The sequence below is a fragment of the Arvicanthis niloticus genome, chromosome 8, assembly GCF_011762505.2.
Source record: "Arvicanthis niloticus isolate mArvNil1 chromosome 8, mArvNil1.pat.X, whole genome shotgun sequence".
NCBI lineage: Eukaryota > Metazoa > Chordata > Mammalia > Rodentia > Muridae > Arvicanthis > Arvicanthis niloticus.
The window spans coordinates 27363662-27384879 of record NC_047665.1 but is presented as its reverse complement, the minus strand read 5'-3'; the positions used below and the strand labels follow the sequence as shown (position 1 = coordinate 27384879).

Sequence of the window (21218 nt, the reverse complement as noted above, 5' to 3'; positions counted from 1 at the left end):
GCAGGTGCTCATCACTCCTTCTAGGGCTGAAGAGGGTCTACATCTGTGTAAAAACATTTCAGAGCACGCTCAACCCCACTTGTTCCACTCTCTGTGACACTGGTCCTTTCTTCTCTTGTCCCAAGTGCTAAAACCAATAAAGTAACCTTTCCTGGGTTTCTAGACAGACACAGTTTTTTACACTTGATTATTATACAAACTGATGATTATAGTGTATGAGTGTGTGTGTGTGTGTGTGTGTGTGTGTGAGAGAGAGAGAGAGAGAGAGAGAGAGAGAGAGAGAGAGAGCATGTGTGTGTGTATCCATGTGTCTGTGTCTGTCCCTGTTTAGTCTACCCCATGACTGGTGATAGATGTTCGAAGCTATTTGAGAAAATGTCCTTCAGTGGTAGATAATCTGTTAAATATGTGTAAGCTCATGGCTTAAATGACAACACAAAATTGGCTAATTGTTTAGAACCACTGATCCATTTAACACTGGTGTCTGTCCCATTTCTATATGTCTGTTTATGTGTCCAAGGTTATATTTGTTTCAAGTATGGAAAAATATAGAGCCAATAGTTAGCAATAAATTTTGTTACATAAAGGTTTAAGTCAAAAATCAAATTTCTCTCCCAAAAGAGAACTAAACATTATGTCTTAATAATAATACTATATTTGAACTGCTATAGTCTTAAGCACATTAAAAATGTGCTAACCAGTAATTAGTTTTTCCCTGCTAAACATAAAAATGCTTTATTTTTAGAAACTTAAAAAACAAACGTAACTAATATTAATCTTTTAAATATGATTTTACTATATTACACTTTATCTTGTGTGCATGTGTGCACTGAGGCAGGAGAATCACATATAACGTCAGTTTAGGCTACATGGCAGGAGACAGGCTGAGAGCCATGTGCTATCTAGAGCAGTGGTCCTCAACCTGTGGGTTGTGACCCTTGGTGGGGGATTGAATGGCCCTTTCATAAGGGTCACCTAAGACCACCAGGAACACAGGTATTTACATTGTGATTCATAGCAGTAACAAAATTACAGTTACGAAGCTGCTGCTTGAGAGGCAGGGCCTATGTGAGGGACAGCCCGAGGGAAGAAGGCTCCCACGGAATCCACTGTGCATTGAACACCCTTCTGCAGAAGGCACATCCCTGCTGCTCCAGCCTGCATTGTGTGTTGCATCCCTAGCAAGCCCCTGTGGAAGGCCATTTCTTTCTAAAAATATAGTAGACCTAAAGTTAGGAACAGTCTACAAAATAAGTGGAAAACAGCTTTCAAAAATACATGCAGAGGTCATGATAAAAAAGACAGGAATTGCCCCAGATAGAGAGCGAAAAGAAATGAAAGGAACACAGGGCAGATCCTGGAACAGCAAGGCACATTAAAGGGGAAATGGTGATATTTGAGTAAAATCTACATAATGTACTCAGTGAAAATTCAGGTTTGGGTGACTGCTATGACCATGGGCAATGTTAAAATTCAGAAAGTTGGGTGGTGACTCGGTATTTGAGAATGCTACCATTTTTGCAACTTTTTTGTCAAGACCGCTGGGAAAGGATATTTGTGAGTGTATCTTTGAAATTGTCCCAGAAAGAGATTAGCAGTAGAGTGAGTAGGCACTGGGCAAGATCATTTCACAGCTGTGAGCAGCATTGTCTGAGGGTCCATTAGGACAGAAGAGCAGAACAGGGTGAATTCTTGCTCCCTGAATAAGTGGGAATCCCAGAGCCACCAGCATTAGAGTCTTGGCCTCGCTAAGGTGTCACACGATGTTTCTCCTTAAACTTCGGGTAGTAACTTTAGTGCTCCATTGGCAAATTTTGCCTGTAATTATCATTTCTGTTGTTTATCTATTCTCTTTGTTCTTCTACATTTGTTAGATGGAGTTCTGACTCTTCCCTGTATGTGCTAGTCCATCTATCCATCATCCATCCATCCATCCATCTTCCTACCCATCCATGTGTGTATATAAATGTAAATTGATTTAATTATTTGTGTTACAACCTAGTATTTTTCTATTATTCCGTTCCAGTTTTGGTCACTGCCCCCTCCAGTTTGGTTCCTGTTTGCCTCTTCACCCACCCAACCCCGCCCCCACCTCTATTTTCAGCCCCTCAGGAATGCTCAGGGCTCATCTTGGATTTTGTTCTGAAGCCCTGCTCTAGAGCTAACAATTTTCTGAAGATCCCTGTTCCCTTTTATTGGAGAATGATACGTAGAACCCCAGTTCAGGGAGCAGGGAGTGCTGGATGCTACTGAGGTGTTATTGCTTCTTAGCCACCCACAGGACAGAACTGTGAGTGTATGTATACATGGGCAGGTGGGCGGGCAGGTGCTGGTGCTCATGCACGCAGCCATTTTGATTGGGTCCTTCCCATATGCACTCCACAACCGAGCCCAGCAGTGTTCATTTTAACTTTCCTTAACTTGGTTGGATGTCTTTCTGTCAGTGAAGCGCCAGCCCCCACCCCCACCCCCTTAGCTATACTGCGTTTTCTCATTTGTCCAGTTCTTGTTGGAGTTTGTCCACTCATATTCTTATGAGGAACAAACCTTATTAACTAGATCAAGTTTTAATGAATGATAGCCCATGGACCAAATCCACGCTGCTTCCCAGTGTTATAGACAGTCTTTTGGAATAGAGCCTGCCCATCTGTTTGTGTTTGTCTATGGCTGCTTTTAGTACAATGATCAAGTCAATTCTTTCAGAGAATGGATGGTCTTTAAAACTGAAAATATTTGCTCTCTCACAGAGTGAGCTTGCTAACTGTTGAATTCTTCTGAGAATACACTTTTATATGAAATTCTGTCGTTAGCTTTACTGAGTGAAGATGTTTTCCAGTTTATTCCTCTTCTGTTTTTTCAATGTGGGGATTTTACTCATTTGGACAATTGGGCACACTCCCTAGTCCTTGTATTTGCATTGTAGGGCTTCCCACAGTTGATTGAAATGAAGTGGTGGAACCATATAAAAAGGCAAACCAGATTCAGTGCCCCCCCCCCCCCCGTCCCGCCCTTTCCTCTTGTCATTCTGACAAGGTCTCCACTTTGTCCACCTATTCCTCTCATCCCCTGTGGGTGACGTCTTGTATGTCTTGACCAGATCAGCAAATACATGTGTATGAATCTGGTTGGTATTGCTCTAGTGAGCAGCCGATCATAGACTGTATCCTTTTGTGAGTTGCTCTTGTCAAGTCTGTCTTGAAGTTCCTCACTTCTTGGTGATACAGAACGCTGCGGTTATTCAGTTTCCCTCCTAGATACAGCATTTAGAAAGTCTGTCATGTTCTTCCATGGTTACAAACAGTGCTGGAGTGAAAAACCATGTGTGAGTGTGCAGTCTTACACTGTTGGAGGCATGTGTCCAAGATTTGTTCCTAAGTGAAGCCACTGGGAGAAAATATAAATGCAAGTGTAAATTGTATGTTGTCAGATTTGTCTCCAGAGGAGTGGGCTGCTGGAGTTCAGGTTGTCACCGGTGTCATGGGCCTGTTTCCATAGTCTTAGAAACACCTCACCTCAGTTTTTCTTATCATTTTCTAAGTGTTTTCTTTTGGGTATTTTATACTTTTTGTTATTACTTCTTTTGGATATGAATTGCTTGCTTCACATTTTATATTTTTTCCATTTATTACCAGCTCTTAACATCCTTCACCTTTTAAGAGTTCTTTGTATGGTCAGAATCATCTTGATGATTTTTCTTACACATAATTTCCCCATGATGACTTTTTTAAAAATGTGTTTTTTGAGATAGGGTCTCATGTGGCCAGGGTTGGCTTTTAGCTCACCAGGCAGCAGCAGCAGTTTACCTGGTCTCCTGAATGCAGTAGTCACAGGTTACTCCTGATTCCTCCTGGGGACTCTGAATTTGATTATGATATGGGTTAGTTTTGCCCTCCTGCCGCCGCCTCTTGCCTCCATGAGAGTGACCCAAGCCATGTTTCTGTAACTGTATTACACGCTCTTCCTCCTGTGTGCATGATGCCTTCCATCCCCCAGTGAGCAGGACTCAGCTCTAAGGGCAGTTCCCAAATGATTTCCCAACTAGAAAAAAGTAAATGGCTCTAATTAACTCTTGGAAGGTGCTACTTTTAAGTCATTTGATATGCATGTGCTATGCAATGACTGCCTGTGATCATACGGCCTGTACCACATGATAACGAGTTTTAGATTTAGTCACTTCCCGTGTCTGTATGTAGTGATGAACTATTTGGACCTGAGACTTGGATTTTATGAGTTCATTCTACCCAGTATATAATAAAGCCTATAAATTCCAGTGATAACTTGAGTGATATCCTGCCTAGTTCGTGTGGGCTGTAATAATAATATGACATCAGCTGAGTGGCTTATAAAAGCAGAAAGTTATTGCTTCATAGAACTAGGGGCTAGAATTCTAGGTTCTGGGTACCTTCTCTTATTCATAGATGATGCCCTTTTACTGTGTTCTCAGATGTAGAGGGGCTAGGCAATTCTCAGGGGTCTCCATAATGATGACAGGAAGTCTTTCACAGGGCTGGAACTTCCTGGCCTAATTACTTTTTAAAAGCCCCACCTTTAATGCTATCATATTGGGGATTAAGTTTCATTGTGGTATTTTAGTAGGCAACTTTCTCACCACAGTAAATGGCCATTCATGTCCATTCAGTTGCTGCTGGAGGCTCTCTTTGTACCTAGTGATTTGAAAGGGGAGCAAGTGCTTACCATCTATGGCTGCTCACCACAGCTAGTAATGATTCAGGTTTAGGTGCCCTAACTCAAGGGCCATTTCTGGAAGTTCATGAGCCCTTAAGGATTTCTTGTAGGAGTAATTAGAGTATGAGTAGGATTAAACAGGCTGTGCAGAAACATTTCCGTGTTAGGTTATGTAGTATATTGCTTTTTTTCCTTGCTATGATCAGCTTATTATGATCAGATACATGACAAGCAAGGGTTTATTTTGACTCGCATTTCAGAGGGCAGAAAGCATAGAGTCCATGGTGGAGAAAGCATGGTGGAAGGACTCTGGAAGTAGAGCTGTGTGCTGGTGTTCATCTTATATACATTCTTCTCATTCCTTCGGATCCATTCTATTTTGTTAATATGTGTGTGGGGTGTCTGTATGTTTATGTGTGCACATGCATGCAGATACTCACAGCGGCCAGAAGAGGGCGTCATGTCTGCAGTTGGAGTTACATTTATGAGCCACCTGATTTGCCTGTTAGGAACTGAGCTCCTTGGGAAGAACAGCAAGGTCTCTTAAATCACTGACTGAGCTGTTCCTGCAGCCCCTGCTTTCTCCTTTTATTTAGCCCTTGACCCCAGCCCTGTGGACGGTGCCACCCACATTCAGGGTGGGTCCTTCCTCTTCAGTTAAGCCATTCTGGAAACCCTCTCATTGATATAGTCTGAGCTGTGTTTCCATGGTGTTTTCTAAGTCCCATCAAATGACAATCAAGATGAACTGTTACGCATTCTACTATGGCAAGAATAATAGGTAAAGCAGGAGCAAAAACTTGGGGGAAACAATTAACAATTGCTTTGAATGAAGACAGCATTTGACTTATTGACCTGCAGTAGTTGTGGTTTGTTACCATAAACATGGATTGATTCTTTTTTCCACTGTTCTTTTCTGGTCCCGTGGCTGATTCTTGATTGAGGAGCAGTGCTGGCCAGCATTCATTGACCTGACCCTCTTTGTACTTTTATTATGATAATCTTAGATTTTAGTAACTAAATTCTCAAGTTTTCTGGGTTTTAAAAGACTGGCTTTTAATTATACAAGCACTCAATTACATTATTCTTGGAAAATGAAATGTAAATAAGCCTGACTCCTCTTTTGGCTCTTGCCTGTGACCTCACGTTCCTTCCAGACAGTTCCCCACTTGAGTCACCGTTGGTCTGTAGAATTGTCAAGCAAACTTCCTGTAGAGTATCATTTCCCACTGTAGTTTGATTGCCACTCAATTTTGTTTCATCTAATTTATTAAGTTCAGTGTTTGTTTCAGTTTTGCAATAAACAGTTCCTTCAGAAATCATTTCATTGTCACTAGAGCATGTGTGCTGTGCGGGATGATCCGTGGAGGTGACAAGACGCTGTGCAGTCCCGGGTGTCCCCCAGACCTACTGAATTGAATGTGTGTGTTTGGAAGACACACTGTTTTACATAGAAAGTGCTCCGTTGGTCAAGAACAAGGACCTGTGCTCCATCCCGAGAACCCATATTGAGAGGCGGGGGAAGGAAAGTAGGACATGGTACATGCCTGTAATTCCGTTGCTGGTGGTCTCTGGGGTTCAGCAACAGACAGCTTAGCCTGTGGAGTTCAAGGCCACTGAGAGACCTCCAAAAGAGGAAAGGTAGACAGACCACTGAGAACTATTAGAAATAATGAATAAATCATTTTGGTATGGAAGAAACAACAAACAAGGCAGAAGTGTCTTGGTAAAGTAATTCTTTTTGTAAAAAGTCTCCCAGAACCCAAACTAGTCTAGCAGAACACCAGGGCCAACATGGCTTCCTTTTTTATTGCTGATGTAGGTGATGACTTTGTCTCTTTCCATTGGTGGGAACTCTGATTCACAGTGTGATGGGGTTGGTTAATGGTGGAAGAGGAATGTTGAAGAAATGTTTAAGAAATGTTCAGGGGGTGGTAACAACCAACAGCCAAGGCTGTTCTGGCCACAATGTACTTAAATATGATCTCTGTGTGTGTGCGTGTGCGTGTGCACACACACACACAGGGTCTAATCTTGCAGCTTTTCCCATCAGCCAGATGGCTGATGCTTTTCATGTTGCTGTGGGTAGACCTGCCGCATCCTTTCTTTATTGTTCCCTAACTTTGCTTCAGTGGTGTGCCCCTTTCTTTTTCCTCTTAGAAGTCCAGTGTAGCAGTAAACTCCCCGGGTGAATCAGATGAAGGTACCAGGAGGTAGTCAGATGGAAGGGTGTGTATTAAAGGGCCTGCCAGTTGCCTGCCCAAGTGTGGGATCAATTTGAGTGTTAAGTTTGTTTTCTGTGGTTACGGTTGTATGTTCCTTATTGTGTATGACTTGGGCTTAATTACTGCAACTTTGTAAGTTTTCATCTCAAATTGGCGAGCTCTCCCCCTGCTATTATAAAAGTTCTTTTGGCTTTTCAGGAAACTTAGTGTTCTTGTATAGAGATGCTGAGTCCACTCTACGGGGTTCTGTGAGACCTTCTGGAGTTTTCATGGTAGGATATTGCATTGAATTTCTGCTTAATTTTGAGTCATACTCAAACACTGATGGTGTGTCTCTGAATTTGTTTTTTAATCCCTTTGTTTTGTGGCTAGGTGCATATGTACATATATTTACACGTGTATATGTTGTGTTGTACTTTAATAACTTTCTGTTAACGCCTTCTTCCTTGGAATTTTATATTCACTACATTTTGTTGTCTGCTAGGCTGGGGATTTCCAGGAAGGGCTGTTCAGATAGGTTTAGTAGATAACGTTGGAGATTTCATGTAGGTACTGGGAGTGTTCCAGGATTTCACCAATAAGTGAGTGTCTTCCACGTTTCTGGAAGATACTCTTCCGCCCACACTTGCTGGTGAGGAGGTTGTTACTGCCTTTGAGAGGGATGAGTGGGCTTGACTTTGAAGGCACACTTTTGCAGCTCCTTGCTTGCTATTGTTAGATCCTCTTAAACATCTAATGTTAAACAGGTCATAGATTTCCTAGAACTGCATCTCTCAGGTGCCTGGGATGCTTTGTACACTGAGGCACCTTTGATTTTATTATTTTTTAATTTATTTTGGGGGGGGCACCAAAAGATTCGGTTTGCTATGCTGTTTGTTCAGGAAGTTGGTTGTGTATGAGGTCTTTCTGCACCATTCTGGTTTTGCTTTATTGGTAGTTATTACAATCTTGCTTTTTGTCTCTCTGTTTTGGGAAAATTTGCCCAGAGTTTCTTTCTCAGACTCACAGTAAACAGATTTGTTGACATATTTTGTGTTTCGAGTAAAACTGTACATTCCAGTTATTTTTAACTTCTACATTCTAGCAAACTATAGAGAATAAAATGTTTCCTAACAATATTGGACTGACTTTTGTAGAGCATTTTATAAACAACTGCTTTTATATTTAGTTGACTTTTAAAAAAAGACTTATTTTATTTTCATGTGTCTAAGTGCTTGCCTACATATATGGATGTGCACTGCGTGTACTGCATGTGTACCTGGTACCCTTGAAGGTCAGAAAAGGGCATTTTATTCCCTGAAACTGGAGTTATGGATGGTTCTGAGTCACTATGTGGGTGCTAGGAACTGAACCAAACCCCAGTCTTCTGCAAGAACACCAAGTACTGTAACCACTGAGCCATCTCTCCAGCCCTGGGAAAACTTGCAAGTCACTGACTTGCACTTACTACAGCAGTTCTCAGCCTTCTTAGTGCTGCTACAGTTCTTCTTGTCTTGGTCATCCCCTCATCATACACTTACTTCATTGCTACTTTATAACTGTAGTTTTGCTACTGTTAGGAATCGTCATGTAAATATGATTTTAGATGACCCCCTGTTAACCAAAGCTAGGACTAGCTCTGGCAGATGTGTCAGTTGCCATTCCTGTCAGCTTGACGGAGCTCACGCAGAAACATAGTAGGATCCTAGGTGTTTTTTCCTAATTCAGGCAGTGAAGGTAGTAGTGTAGTGAATGTTCCCTTGGTACCATCTCTTGGACCATGGATCACAACATCAGTTTCATTTCTGCAGTGACTTGGAGCTTCCTTTCTTTCCATCTCAAAGTTGTGTGGTGTGTGTGTGTGTGTGTGCTCACACGCGCGCATGCAGACTATTCTAGAATAGTGATGCAAACTATACACTGATTGCACACCTCTCTCCTTTCTGTGTTGTTTATGGTGGTTGAACCTCGGGATACACAGATAAACAGATCATCTTGAATGGGTTTCCCATGAGGGGAACGTAAGTGCTCCTCCAGTAGGGAGATAGGCTTGCGTGTTCTCAGCAGCTTAGTGGATCTTTGTAGCATTTCTCCATGACTCAAAAGTGATTACTGAAAAGATCCATATACACTCTTGTAGGACCAAAAAAGATGTTAAGTTTCTTTAAAAATAAAGTTTCACCAAGAGGTGGCTCTAAAGCTGGGTGTCTTGTTCTAACCCCAGCATTTTGGTGCTGTTTGTGCTAGCCGTTTATCAGTCTAGATTATTAGCAGCCAACTAAACCAGACTATGCTGTGAAATTCCCCCAGTCAAGTCTGTTCTTTCTTCATCAAGTTCTTCAGGATCCTTTTACACCTTTTCTGGTGTCTTCAGTAAATAAAATGACCCCACATTCACCACACTGGACACTCTATTGAGCAGTGTTCTATTCTTCTGTCTGCCCAGATGAAGTTGTGGTGGTCAAGGAGAAGCTTCAGGCTTGTCTTCTGTAGCCTTTGCATGCCTGAACTTTTGACAGGCAGGAACAGCAGGTGGCACCCTCTAGTGGTGTAGTTTCGAATATCAACCCTTAAGGTCCTGTCTACAACTGTCCTCATTACCACTGCCACCATTGCCTGTCAGAGCAGCTCTGCCTCTTATCACTGTCAAGGCTACAGGGTTTCCTTCTGCACCTCTGCCTCTGCCATCTGTTAATGACCCCTAGTTCCCTCTCTGGGATGTCACTACTGGCCCCAGCTCTGTCTCTTTCAGTTTTCAATAGCTGGGTGTCCACTGTAGCTAACTGTTGCTCGGTTCTACTCCACTTCTTCAGAGTAAGAAGAAAAAGCAGGAGAGAGCACAAAGGTTGTGGCTGGAGCTGCACTTTGAGAAGTTATAGCAAGCAGCTGTAATCTTCCTGCAGTTTCCCCAAGCTATCTTTCCCCAGGGTACTGCTTGACTAGCAGTCCTGTACTCAAGGGAACCAGAACACCATGAATCGCAGCTGTCAATTAGAGAGTTCAGTTGTCCTGCCCAGTGACATGTTTTGCTTATGTATGCACAGGGAGGTACGCATCACAAGGAGTGCTTACAGTAAGAATTTACTAATGTTAGTACTGATTGTTTAAAACAATTTAGCAGTATGTAGCACCAGCCACTTGTTCAGTGGGAAATGGATCTCTGTCTGTTTCGGTTCCTCAGAAGAAGAAGCATGATAGACATGTACACAAAGAGCAGTGTGAGGGGAGACAGGGTCGTTGTGCTGGGTGAGTGCATTGGGAAGTGGTTCCTGCAACCCTAACAACATAGGAGGCGGTGAGATACAGTGACATGCCCATAATGGACTGAATGCCGTAGGAACAAGGCTTTGACTCAAATCCAGAGTGAAATCTAGAGAGTCAGAATGCTTCTAAATCTTACTTACTTTGTCCTTGGCACACACATTCTTGGATGTTAATAGCAGCAGAGGCAACTTTTTTTGTATATTCTGGTCATGCACTAAATTATATTGCTTTTAATGATGTGAGGTGGAATCCTATCTCACCTCACCACTATTAATCTCTCTCTTACCTCTTCACCCTAGTGGCTGCCAAAGTCTCATGGTCCGAGCAGCAGGTCAGAGATATGAAATGTAAACCAGAGGGCACTGATTGCCATCACCATATGGGAATTCTTTAAAGTGTCCTCCTTTCCATATGGTATTAAAATGTGTAGTTTAGAAAATGTAACGAACATTCCGTTGTGAGTAGAATGGATTTACATTGCCCATTATAAAGTCACAGTCATACCATGGCCTAACTTAATTTTGATTGAGCCATAACCTGAATTTCAGATGTTGCAACATCTTGTTTGCCACCTTTATTCATTACTGTTCTATTGCTGTGATGAAATACCATGACCAAAAGCAATTTAGGAGGGACATTTATTTTGGCTTATGGTTCCAGATGGAGAATCTGTATTAGTTACTTTTCTGTTGCTGAGATAAAACACTATGACCAAGGCAGCTTACAGAAGAAAGCGTGTAATTGGGCTTATAGTTTTAAAGGATTAGAGCCTGTGATGACATGGTGACAGGCAGCAGAGAGCTCACATCTTGATCTACAAGCAAGAAGCCCAGAGCATAATGGGAATGGTATGAGTCTTTTGAAACTTCAAAGTCCATTCCCAGTGACATACCTCCTCCAATAAGGGCACACCTCCTAATCTTTTCCAAATAATACACATGCATACACATATACACGGATATATGTATCCATGACATACTTCTCCCAGCATGCTTCCATATTCTCCCCAAATAGTGCTGCCAACTGAGGCTCGAAGGTTCTAAGATAAAAGCCTGTGCTAGACACTTTCAAACTATACCACCACCTTTATTGTTCCCTTATTTAAAAAATAAATCAACTTCTTTTTACCTCTCCTTTTAAAAATAAACTCTAGAATTAGAGTGAAGTAGTGGAATATCACTCAACAGAAATAAATGTCTACTGCGCACGAATAGACAAGGTTCATTTCAGTGAAATATAAGTAGCATTTATTGATTGATGACTAACTTTAGGTAACATGTGCCCCCACCCACCCACCCCCCGCCACACACACAAAATACAAAAGATGACCAGCATTTTTTTTTTAAGTTTAGTTACCAAGAAATTTAATACTTAAGTTCACTTTGGTTTTGAGGAGTCTAGAACCATGGGGTTGATATCAGACTGCAGTCTTTCTGTTAGGGAGGCCATGCTCTACTCCACAGCCGTTGGCTTCATCAAAGACCATGAGGTGACAGAGGAAGCAACCCATAGCAGGGCCAGTGCCAGGGCGCCTCACCAGGTACATCAAGTTCCTGTGGGTTGTGATCTGGAAGGTGTGCTCTGAAACCTCTCAAGGGGTCCAAGGACAAGAGTGCGCTCAAGTTCATCAAGAAGACAGTGGGTGGTCTGCACATCCATGCCAAGAGGAAGCGGGAGGAGCTGAGGAACATGCTGGAAGTCATGAGGAAGGCGGCAACCCAGAATGATTAATGCTTCTTCCTCCAATACTGTGCAGCACAGTAAAAAAAAACAACAGCAACAAAACAATCAGACTGTGCATGAGAGATCTATCCTCTAGACTAGTGGCTCTCAATCTTCATAATACCATAAGCTCTTCATGTTGGGATAACCCCCACCCATAGAATTAGTTCACTGCTGATTCATAGCTGTGATTTTGCTACTGTTATGAATCATATTGCAGATATCTGATATGCAACCCCCATGAAAGGGTTGCTTGATCCCCAGAGGAATCACGACCTACAGATTGAGAGCCTGGGCTAAATTCTTATTGTTGCCATTCAGTATGGAAAATGAACCATTGTTATCCATGCTAAGATTTCCTTACAGTTGGAAAAAGGGTTCCTGTCTAAGTTATGTAGACAGCAGAGAGAGCCTGCCCCCACAGACTGTTATCAAGGTGTGTATCTGGGTATAACCCCAGAGTTCTGCCTGTACTTACAAGAGGGTTTATCATGCACCTGAATTCATCCCACTTTGACAGGGGCTTTGAATAAACAGCACTAGAAAATGCAGTGATTATTGAAGCCCATCTAGATGTGGGCATCCTGTCCATCCTAGTTTGTAAATAGGGATTAGATTATGTAAGTACACACTAGTACTCACACTTGTTAGACTGTTCAGCCTTTATGACGTTCTAGTGGACAGGGGTCAACAGAAGTAACAGTGTTTTTTTTCCACCAGCTTGTCCCTGATAAGAAGGCACGGATGCTCAGGTTAATTAGCTCTCTTGGAGCCTTGATTGATCACGTGCAGTGTAGCCACATGTCTCTGCTTCTGTTGGTAAAATATATGTAATAGAAAGTATTATGCCAATTGAACACTTTCAGCCTGCAATTCTATGACATTGAACATCACAGTGTTAATTCACAGTCTCTTAAACTTTGATATAGTTCCAGATAGAAGCTTTGAAGTTATTTCGTAGCAATCCCCCATTCATGGAAATGTCTAGCATATGTTAGGTTTCAGTGAATTTGCTTATGCCGGCTAGTTGATACCAGTGGGATTATATATACAGTATATGTTCATTGTCCACCTTTCTCCACTCTGCACCATGTTTTCAAGGTTCATCTGTGTTGACTGTATTAGAACCTTATGTCTGAACATTATTCTGTTGTGTACATATACATTAGATACTGTTCTTGTTATTTTGTGGCTTGTCTATTACAAGTAATAAATACTACTGTGGCCATTAACATATAAATATATGTTTTTAATAATTTTTGATGCCATTGGGTTGGTCATTGTTGGGTCATATGACAAGAATTTGTGCAGAGCTACCAAACAGTTTTACTTAGTGGATACCATTCTGTATTTACATTAGCAATACTCATCAGCATTTACTTTCAGTTTTTTATTATAATAAGTATATATGTAGTTTTTATAATATATAATACTACATACATTTATATAATATAAATATATATTATAGTTGTTCTAATCAGTGTAAAGTGGTCTCTCGTGGTTTTGATTTGCGTTTAAGGACAGACATTTCTATTTATACAAAGGGATATTCCGATTTTAATAGTTATTGCATCCAGTTTGCATATTACTTTCAATAGTATTCACGGCCAGTTGAGAGAACACTGACTTTTGTGTGTTAATGGAGTGTTCTGTAACCTCACTGAGTTCCTTAGCCCTGATAGCTTTCCTGTGAATTATTTAGAATCTTGTATTTTAAAATCCTATCATTATGTGAATAAATAGGGATAGCTTTGCTTCCTTTGCAATTTGAACTCCTTTTATTTCTTTTTCTTGCCTGATTGCTTTGCCTGTAACTCCCAGTACAGTGTTGATCAGGGTGCTGAAAGCAAGCCTTCTTGAAAACTTCAGTTCCCAAAATTAAAATCTGAGCTATAGACATTTCATCAACAAACCTGTTGATGTTGAGTTCTTTTTTGTTTGAATGGTAGTATTTTGGTTTTTTTTGGTTTGATATTGCATTATGTCAGTGTCTTTTGGAGTGGGAGAAGGATTAAGACGGAGTCTCACTTTGTAGCCTTGTCTAGTGTACAACTTGCTACCTAGACCAGGCTGGCCTTGAGACAGGATTTGGCTATTCTGGAACTCTCCATATAGACCAAGTATGCCTCAAACTCTAGGAGATCCACCTCCCTCTGCCTCTCTCTCTGGCTCTGCCTGTCTCCCTTCAAAGACAGAAGCAGGTGGGTCTCTTTGAATTTGAGGCCAGCTTGGTCTCCTTAGAGAGAGTTTCAGGCTAGTCAGACCCTGTCCAAAGTGTTTTTTATTTTGGTCACTTTTATTTTCCAAATCTGGAACGTGTAAATCACCATTACTCATAAAACTTAAGATTTCTGTGGTGGCCACAAATGTCACCTGTGACTACAAAAGTAGAAGTGAATTCTCCAGACCCACTATGGGGGTTAATGATTTGTGTGTGCTTTCAGAGTTCCAGCTTCCCAGAGGAGTTGGGATTTTAAACCAATAAGGTTCTCATTTGCTCCACTTGACTTCTTCCCTCTGGTTTAAAAAGTTTTATCCTGCAGGGTCCCGGGAATTGATTGTGCTGCTGCTCTCTTTTTAAACATGCCTCTTGTCTTTCTGCGTCACTGCCAAGCTAGGCTCTTACACAAGACCCTGAGGAAGGTTTTCTTATAATTGCTGTTGTTTGGTTAGTGTTGTTTTGTTTTTGTCTAAGACAAGGTCTCTCTGTGTCACCCAGGCTTGAGCGTTAGATCCAAATGCCAGGATTACATGTATGTAATCATGTCACCATGCCTGGCAGATCTGACATTGCTCATTAAAATGTCTTTAATATGTTAGCAGTAGGAGAAAAGTGGAAATGCAAATGTAATAGAGAGAGAAACAGGTTGTAATCAATATCACACAAGGAAAAAGCAGCAAGGGACATGGCTTGGGGTTTATCCCCTTGTATGCTAGTCATCAGTGCACCTGAAAGGTGAGATGGTGGTAACATATGGTTACCTCTGTCTGTCTGTCTGTTCTCTCTCTCTCTCTCTCTCTCTCTCTCTCTCTCTCTCTCTCTCTCTGTGTGTGGGGGGGGGAGATTGATTTATTTGGTTGGATTATATAATCAGAGGTTGGATAGCTGTAGAGTGGACAGACAATGAACCCAGTAGCTGTTTACTCTGAAAGCCTCTGAACAAGAGGACCGATGATACAGTCCCCATCCGAGGCTGAGATGTAGTGGCTCCATGGAGAGTGGATGGTAAAAGACCACATTGAGAGCTGAAGACATTAGATGCACTCAGAAAGAACAGAGCTTGCAGTGCTACCTGGTTTCCTCTTCCACCTCCTTTCATCCAGCCCCAAGCCTGTTGTTTGATGTTGCCCACATTTCAGAATAGTGCTTTCCCTCTTGGCCATGGTGGTCCTACACGCCAGTCCTCTCTAGAAATACCCTTGCAGACAACACTCATTGTGTGCTTCACTGGTCTTAGGCATCTCTTAATCCAGCCTCTATGGACTATGTGTCTAGTGCCCTACTAGAGATAAGATAGTCCTGCGACATGTGTGCATTGTCCTGGATATACTAAGAGAGTTGTTTTTCTCAGGGTGAGGTGTGTGTCCTTGGGGTGGAATAGTGGTGTGGGCTTCTGCCATGTGTTACTCCCACATCTTCATGGTGGATGATAAAAGAACAAGGCAGGGATGGTGTCTGACCCAGTCTCCTCTATGATCGCAGTTTGTAAGTGGTTGACACTCCCTTACTGAATGAGTAAGAGCATAGGTAAGGTAGGGACATCATTCTTGAAGATGTGGAACCAGGGAAGTGCATGTATATAAGAAAGCAGTTAGTTTTAGTTTACCAATTTGAATCAGCACTCATTCCTGATTGGATGTTGAAATTGCAAATGACTTCATGATGGTATGAGAGCAATACATTGTTGATAGAAACTATAGTTAAAATCTTGAATTTTGTTTTATTTTCTCTCTCTGGGTGGGTGATATGAAGCTGTGGTGTTAAGGGGTAATGACCAGTGTTGTCCACTGTACTGTATTCAGTACTTGTGTCCAGTACTTTATAAAGTAGTTTTTGTGTTAGATGGTTTTGCTCAGTGTCACGTTCTTACCAAATTGATGGCAGATGAAGCTAACTGTATTGTGAGTAGATTGGAGATGGTACATGTAATGTGCAGTACATTTGTCAGGGTGTAACCTCATGGGTGAAGGCATATGTTACGGTGGACATACACAGTGTTCTTATGGGCACCACAGGAGTGCTTCAGTCCCCACTTAAAAATCATTTAATACCTGATACACGCATCATTCATACAGTGGGGAGAAATTATAAGCCAAACCATTATAAACCAGGAAACCTCTGAGAGAGAGCAGAAGTGCTAAGAATGTAAGTTACATGCTCTCCCAAAATGCATTTTGACCGATGTTGGCTTTTATTATGTTGCTAGACATACTACGGGCCTATTTGGGAAATTATTGTACAACAAACAAGGAAACTTCTATGAAGTTAAGTAACTGTCCACTGTAGGAGTCTTGCTATCTTTACTTCATTCATTACTTCGCTGTGTGTCTAGTGAGCCCAGGCTGCTCTGTGGCTTTGTGCCTGTGGGTCTCCTGAAGTTGGGTGTGTCTGTATGCTTCCAATCAGTACATAGGAAGTTGGTGGCATCTTCAAGTTTCTTCTCCTCATCCTGCTGGGGGAAAAAAAAACCCAAAACTTTCTTGATAGGTAGTATGTACAAAGTAATTTCTAGAAAAGAGAAAATATTTTTGGTACTTTTTTTTTTGTTTTAATTTCAGTATGGCCTGTTTCAGCAAAAATATTTTTATGAGAACTGTTTTTTTAAACCTCCATTTAGAATACCTTTGTTCAACAGATAATTTAACAAGACAAAACGTTGTCAAATAAATTGCCACTTTCATCCTTTCAAATGGATGGCTATATTTAGATGGTGTAAAACCCAGCCTTTCTCCAATTAAAAATAGGAGCTCAAAAATGTTCTTTCCCACCGCTCTCAGTGTTTCCAAGTGTACTCCAGCTTTCGGGGGCTTTAAAATTCACTTCTTCAGTTCATTACTTGGTTTTATGTTTATTTCACTGTTTACTTATAAACTCTGATTCCAGTAATTGGCATTTGCCAAAGGCTTCAAAAAGTACAAGGTGTGTGTTTGTGTGTGTGTGTGTGTGTGTGTGTATTCGCATATATTCTAGGAATTAATGGCTTTTGAATGTTTCAATGGACTTCCCACTGTTTTAAACAAAGAAACAGCCCAGTCTTAAGTACCTCATCTAAAAGGGCCCAAGTCATTTTGTGATACTCTGATTGACTTTTCAAAGTAGTCTTTTGAGGGTCTACCTGTGTACGCAGCAAGAAGAGACTACTTACTGTTAAGATGGAGTACTTTTTTGTTGCACACGCACACACACACACACACACACCCCTACTACATTTAACTACCTACCTATCTTATATACATATGAGAAAACTTGTGTTTGTGTGAAAATCACAAAATCTAATAATGTTCTGCATTGAAACACTGAACGTTTAATACTGTGAGGTTTTTTACCTTGCAGTGCAGGATTCAACAAACCTCTAAAGGATCAGTGGGTCGATTTGAAATGCTCTGTGTCATGTGTACTGGTCTGCTATGGTGGCCCAAAGATAACTATTGACAATATGCAAATAAGTGTGTAGCTATGCATGGAGGAATGGTAAACATTCCTTTACCAACACCAAGATATGAATTTTTATACTTTTTATGCCTAATAATTTTTGGGGGCTGGGCCTGAGCACGAGGCAGGTGGATTGGGCCTGAGCACGAGGCAGGTGGATTGGGCCTGAGCACGAGGCAGGAGGATTGGGCCCAGAGGCCCTTATCCTGTGGGTTAGGTGAAAAATACAGAGTCAGTAAAGCACTTGATTTTCTCTTAGAAAACTGGAAATGATCTGGTGTCGTCATTTAATGGCAGGACATTTCCGGAGGTAACACGATTAATCAGAACACACCATTTAGTAAATGGGAAGTGGGACTTGGCAAGCATGCAGAACGCTGTACCCATACAAATGGGAACGTCACAGCTATACTTCCATCTACTTCCTTCCTTGACAGTGGGTATTGAGCCAGGTGGTGATGGCACATGCCTTTAACCCCAGCACTCAGAGGAGTTCAAGTCCAGCCTGGTCTATAGAGAGAGTTCCAGATAGCCTGGACAACCCTGTCTTGAAAACAAAAGGGGGAATAAAAAAAAAGAAAAAAGAAAAAAGAAAGGCTCTCATGGGTCCACTGTGGCACATATGGACAGATATGCAAATTACACAGTCATCATTAATTTGCTTGAGCAATGAAAATACAATTCTTTTTCACTAAGCCTATATTTAATTTTTTAGGTCATTACTATTACAGTAGCCTATTGCCAAATGAAAGCAATCGAAACAAAGAATACATTTAGACCATAAATGAGACACATGAGAGTCCACTCTGTTTGATTCCCCAGTGGTCCCAGAACTGGAGAGTGCTGCTGTCACAGTCTCCCTTTATGGTAGTGAGTGTGTGCTGCATGTGCTGGGGGCACCTGGGGTCGGGAAAAGGCTCAGAATAGGTAGTTTATTGCGGGTTGGCTGCAGGAGCCTGCTGAAACTCTGTTCACTGCACGTGTGAGACATGCTCTAGACAAGATAAAGACAGAAGATGCAAGACAAACTAGGCACAGACTGAATCCATACTACCTTATTTTAATGCAATCATAATATGTAATTAAAAATGGAAAACCAACCCAGTTTGGCTAATGTGACAACAGGTGTAAGACTGTCCTTGGCAAATCAAGACATAAAGTTAAATCCATACAAGACATAAGGTTAGCCTACTTAAATCCATAAAGTCAAGCGTTCTGGAGTCTGAATGGTTCTTCTCTTGTTTCAATTTGGTCAGCAAAGTAATGCGGTTCCTGCAACAGTCTCAGATCCCGATCAAGTGTCCCCTGCAGTTCAAGACGCGGAGACTCAGGTACAATCGTCTCTTCTCTATTTAGTACACATCGTGGACAGCCTGTGGGTGTCAGTAAGGGCTTTTCACCTGTGTTATGAACAAGGGTGCTTAGCACCTGAGGGAAGCAGTGAGTTTCTGGTTCCTGTCTCGAATTTAGTTCAGTAAGTACTGGCATATCAGAAACTTTAGCCCATCTATTTTTAAAAGATTTACTTTGTTTTTTTGTTTTTCCATGCCTGTGTGTGTGTGTCTGTGTGTGTGTGTCTGTGTGTGTGTGTGTGTGTGTACATGTATCCCATGTGTAAGAGGCCAGAAACAAATAGCAGATAGATGCCCTGAAGCTAGCTAGAGTTACAGGCAGTTGTGATCTGCCTGATATAGGTGCTGGAAACTGAACTCAGTTTCCCCTGACAGAGCAGCAAACAGCAAGCATTCTTAACCCCTGAACCGTTGCTCCAGCACCACTCCTGTCTGTTATTTAATTACCCATCATTCTTCTCTTGTGTTCTCCATGCAGCTGCTGTGGCCCCCACTGTTGTAAAGTGGATTTGTCTGACTTTATCACATCTGTCTGCCAGCTCAGTAGATGTCACACTTCACTTTCTATTGAAGTTGTGTTTGTCATGTTTTGATTCTGTTTCTCTCCAGGCTTCGTGTGACACAGCAGGGTTTATTCTCAGATCATGTGTGTGTTCTTTGCCATGTTCCTGAGACTTGTGAATGTTGATTGGGGGTTATCCGTGGAGCTCAAGGCAACAGTCTTCCCATTGCTGAAACTTGTTCCTGTGTGTGCATCTGAGTCTGTATCGCTTCTTCATGTGGCTCCTTGCTCATGTTCTGCTTCAAAAACACGCTTTCTTCCGAGTCAGCTGGGGTGGAGAGTTTTAACTTCAAATTTGCATTTGGGCAGGCCAAAAAAAGGAAAAAGTCCTCTAAGGTTCAGTTGTGTTTTAAAACCAATCACACCTTGATCTCTAAAGAGAGGGTAGAGTGTCTCACATCAAGCCTCTAGCTCTTCAGGGTAATAAAGCTTGGCTTTGTGAGACAGGGATGGTAGTGGAGTTTCAGGGAACGGGGGAGTTCTGTTCTTAGTTCAGTGCCTGATAAACATGATCTGACTGTTCCATCAGGAGAACACATGATCAAATATGGTAAAGCTTTCAGGACAGCAGATTGGTTTTTTGGTGATTTAAGTTGTTTTGCATAACAATTTCACAGAAATTGGAGTGCTCTCTTATGGCAGTTAAAAGTGTTTAGGGTTACTGATAATAACGTCTCTCCCATGAGTCAGTTTGAAAATACTTGCTTGTACCGGCGTCACTTGCCTGTTTTCAGAGTGGGAATGCCCTTTTTTGACAAACGCATAAACAAGCAGTCATCTGAGAACAGCACGCAGCTTATTTGGAATGTCATCAGCAAAGTTCTTCACAGGCAAGAGTCACATTGCATTGTGATCAGCTGCCCTGAATGTCTAGTGCAGTGAAAAGCTGGCTGGCCGGCCAGGAAAGGAGCGTTGTCCAGGGACTGTTGGTACCTGACTGCACGCTGCCTGTGCTTCGCCCCGTATTTAGTTGTAAGACACACAGAGTATTGAGGGTCTGACGTCTCAGTCACATGGGAAGCTCCGTTTAGCTGCCTGTGGCCTCTCTGCAGCCATCTGAGACTCTCATTGGTAGCTCCTTCAGCCTCTTGTAAAGCTAAGAGTCAGAGGGTTGAAGGTCATTGTATATCCCAGATATAGACTACTCTTTGGCTTGTTGAAAATAACTTGATCAGTTTCCTTAAGCAGTCACCATTGAGTAACAGAGCAAACTTTAAAGAGCTGTAATACATCAAGTTTCAGTTGTCAGCGTTGTTATTATTGATCAAATGTACGTTTAATCCCATTTGCCTTAATGATGGCCTTTTAAAGAACATTCTGGTTGTTTAGGGGCATTGTCAGTGAAGTTCTTGTCTTATTCCATCATCTTGCCTTTAAGCTCTTGAAGGCAAGGGTTATAAAATAATGGCATTAAGATTGTGTGAAGCACCATTCTATGGTACAGGGATTTCATGATAATGTTGAAGCCTATTGGAAATACGGAGTGAGAAGCCAATTACAAAACCAGATAATATTGATTTGGCACAGTGAGCCTTCATGGAAATATATGTTGCAACCACCTGCCAAGTACAAGAACTTTTGAGGTTAAAAGAATTATAAGCAGGAAGCTGTGGACGCGGCTGTTAGTAGCAGACAGCATGTCTATATGGTACTCTTTCCTCCAAGATTCTAGTCTATGTGCTTTGTTAGGAATTAATTGGAGATTGTTATATTGTCTTTCTCTGGTGCTTTTCTGTTTGAAGACTATTCCCAGACTATAGATCCGATGAAACCAG

The 21218-nt window shown here is 41.7% G+C and overlaps 1 protein-coding gene across 4 annotated transcripts in view; it reads left to right on the top strand.

The window, feature by feature from the left end:
• Positions 1–21218, top strand: part of Cdyl (chromodomain Y like) — a 206739-nt gene that overhangs the window by 101554 nt on the left and 83967 nt on the right. For 2 of the 4 annotated variants that reach the window (XM_076939189.1, XM_076939190.1), the window contains one exon: positions 18786–18860. The exons of the other annotated variants lie outside the window; for them this stretch is intronic. In XM_076939189.1, the coding sequence (XP_076795304.1) occupies positions 18786–18860 (75 nt within the window). The remainder of the gene's footprint in view (positions 1–18785; positions 18861–21218) is intronic. 4 annotated transcript variants of the gene reach the window in all.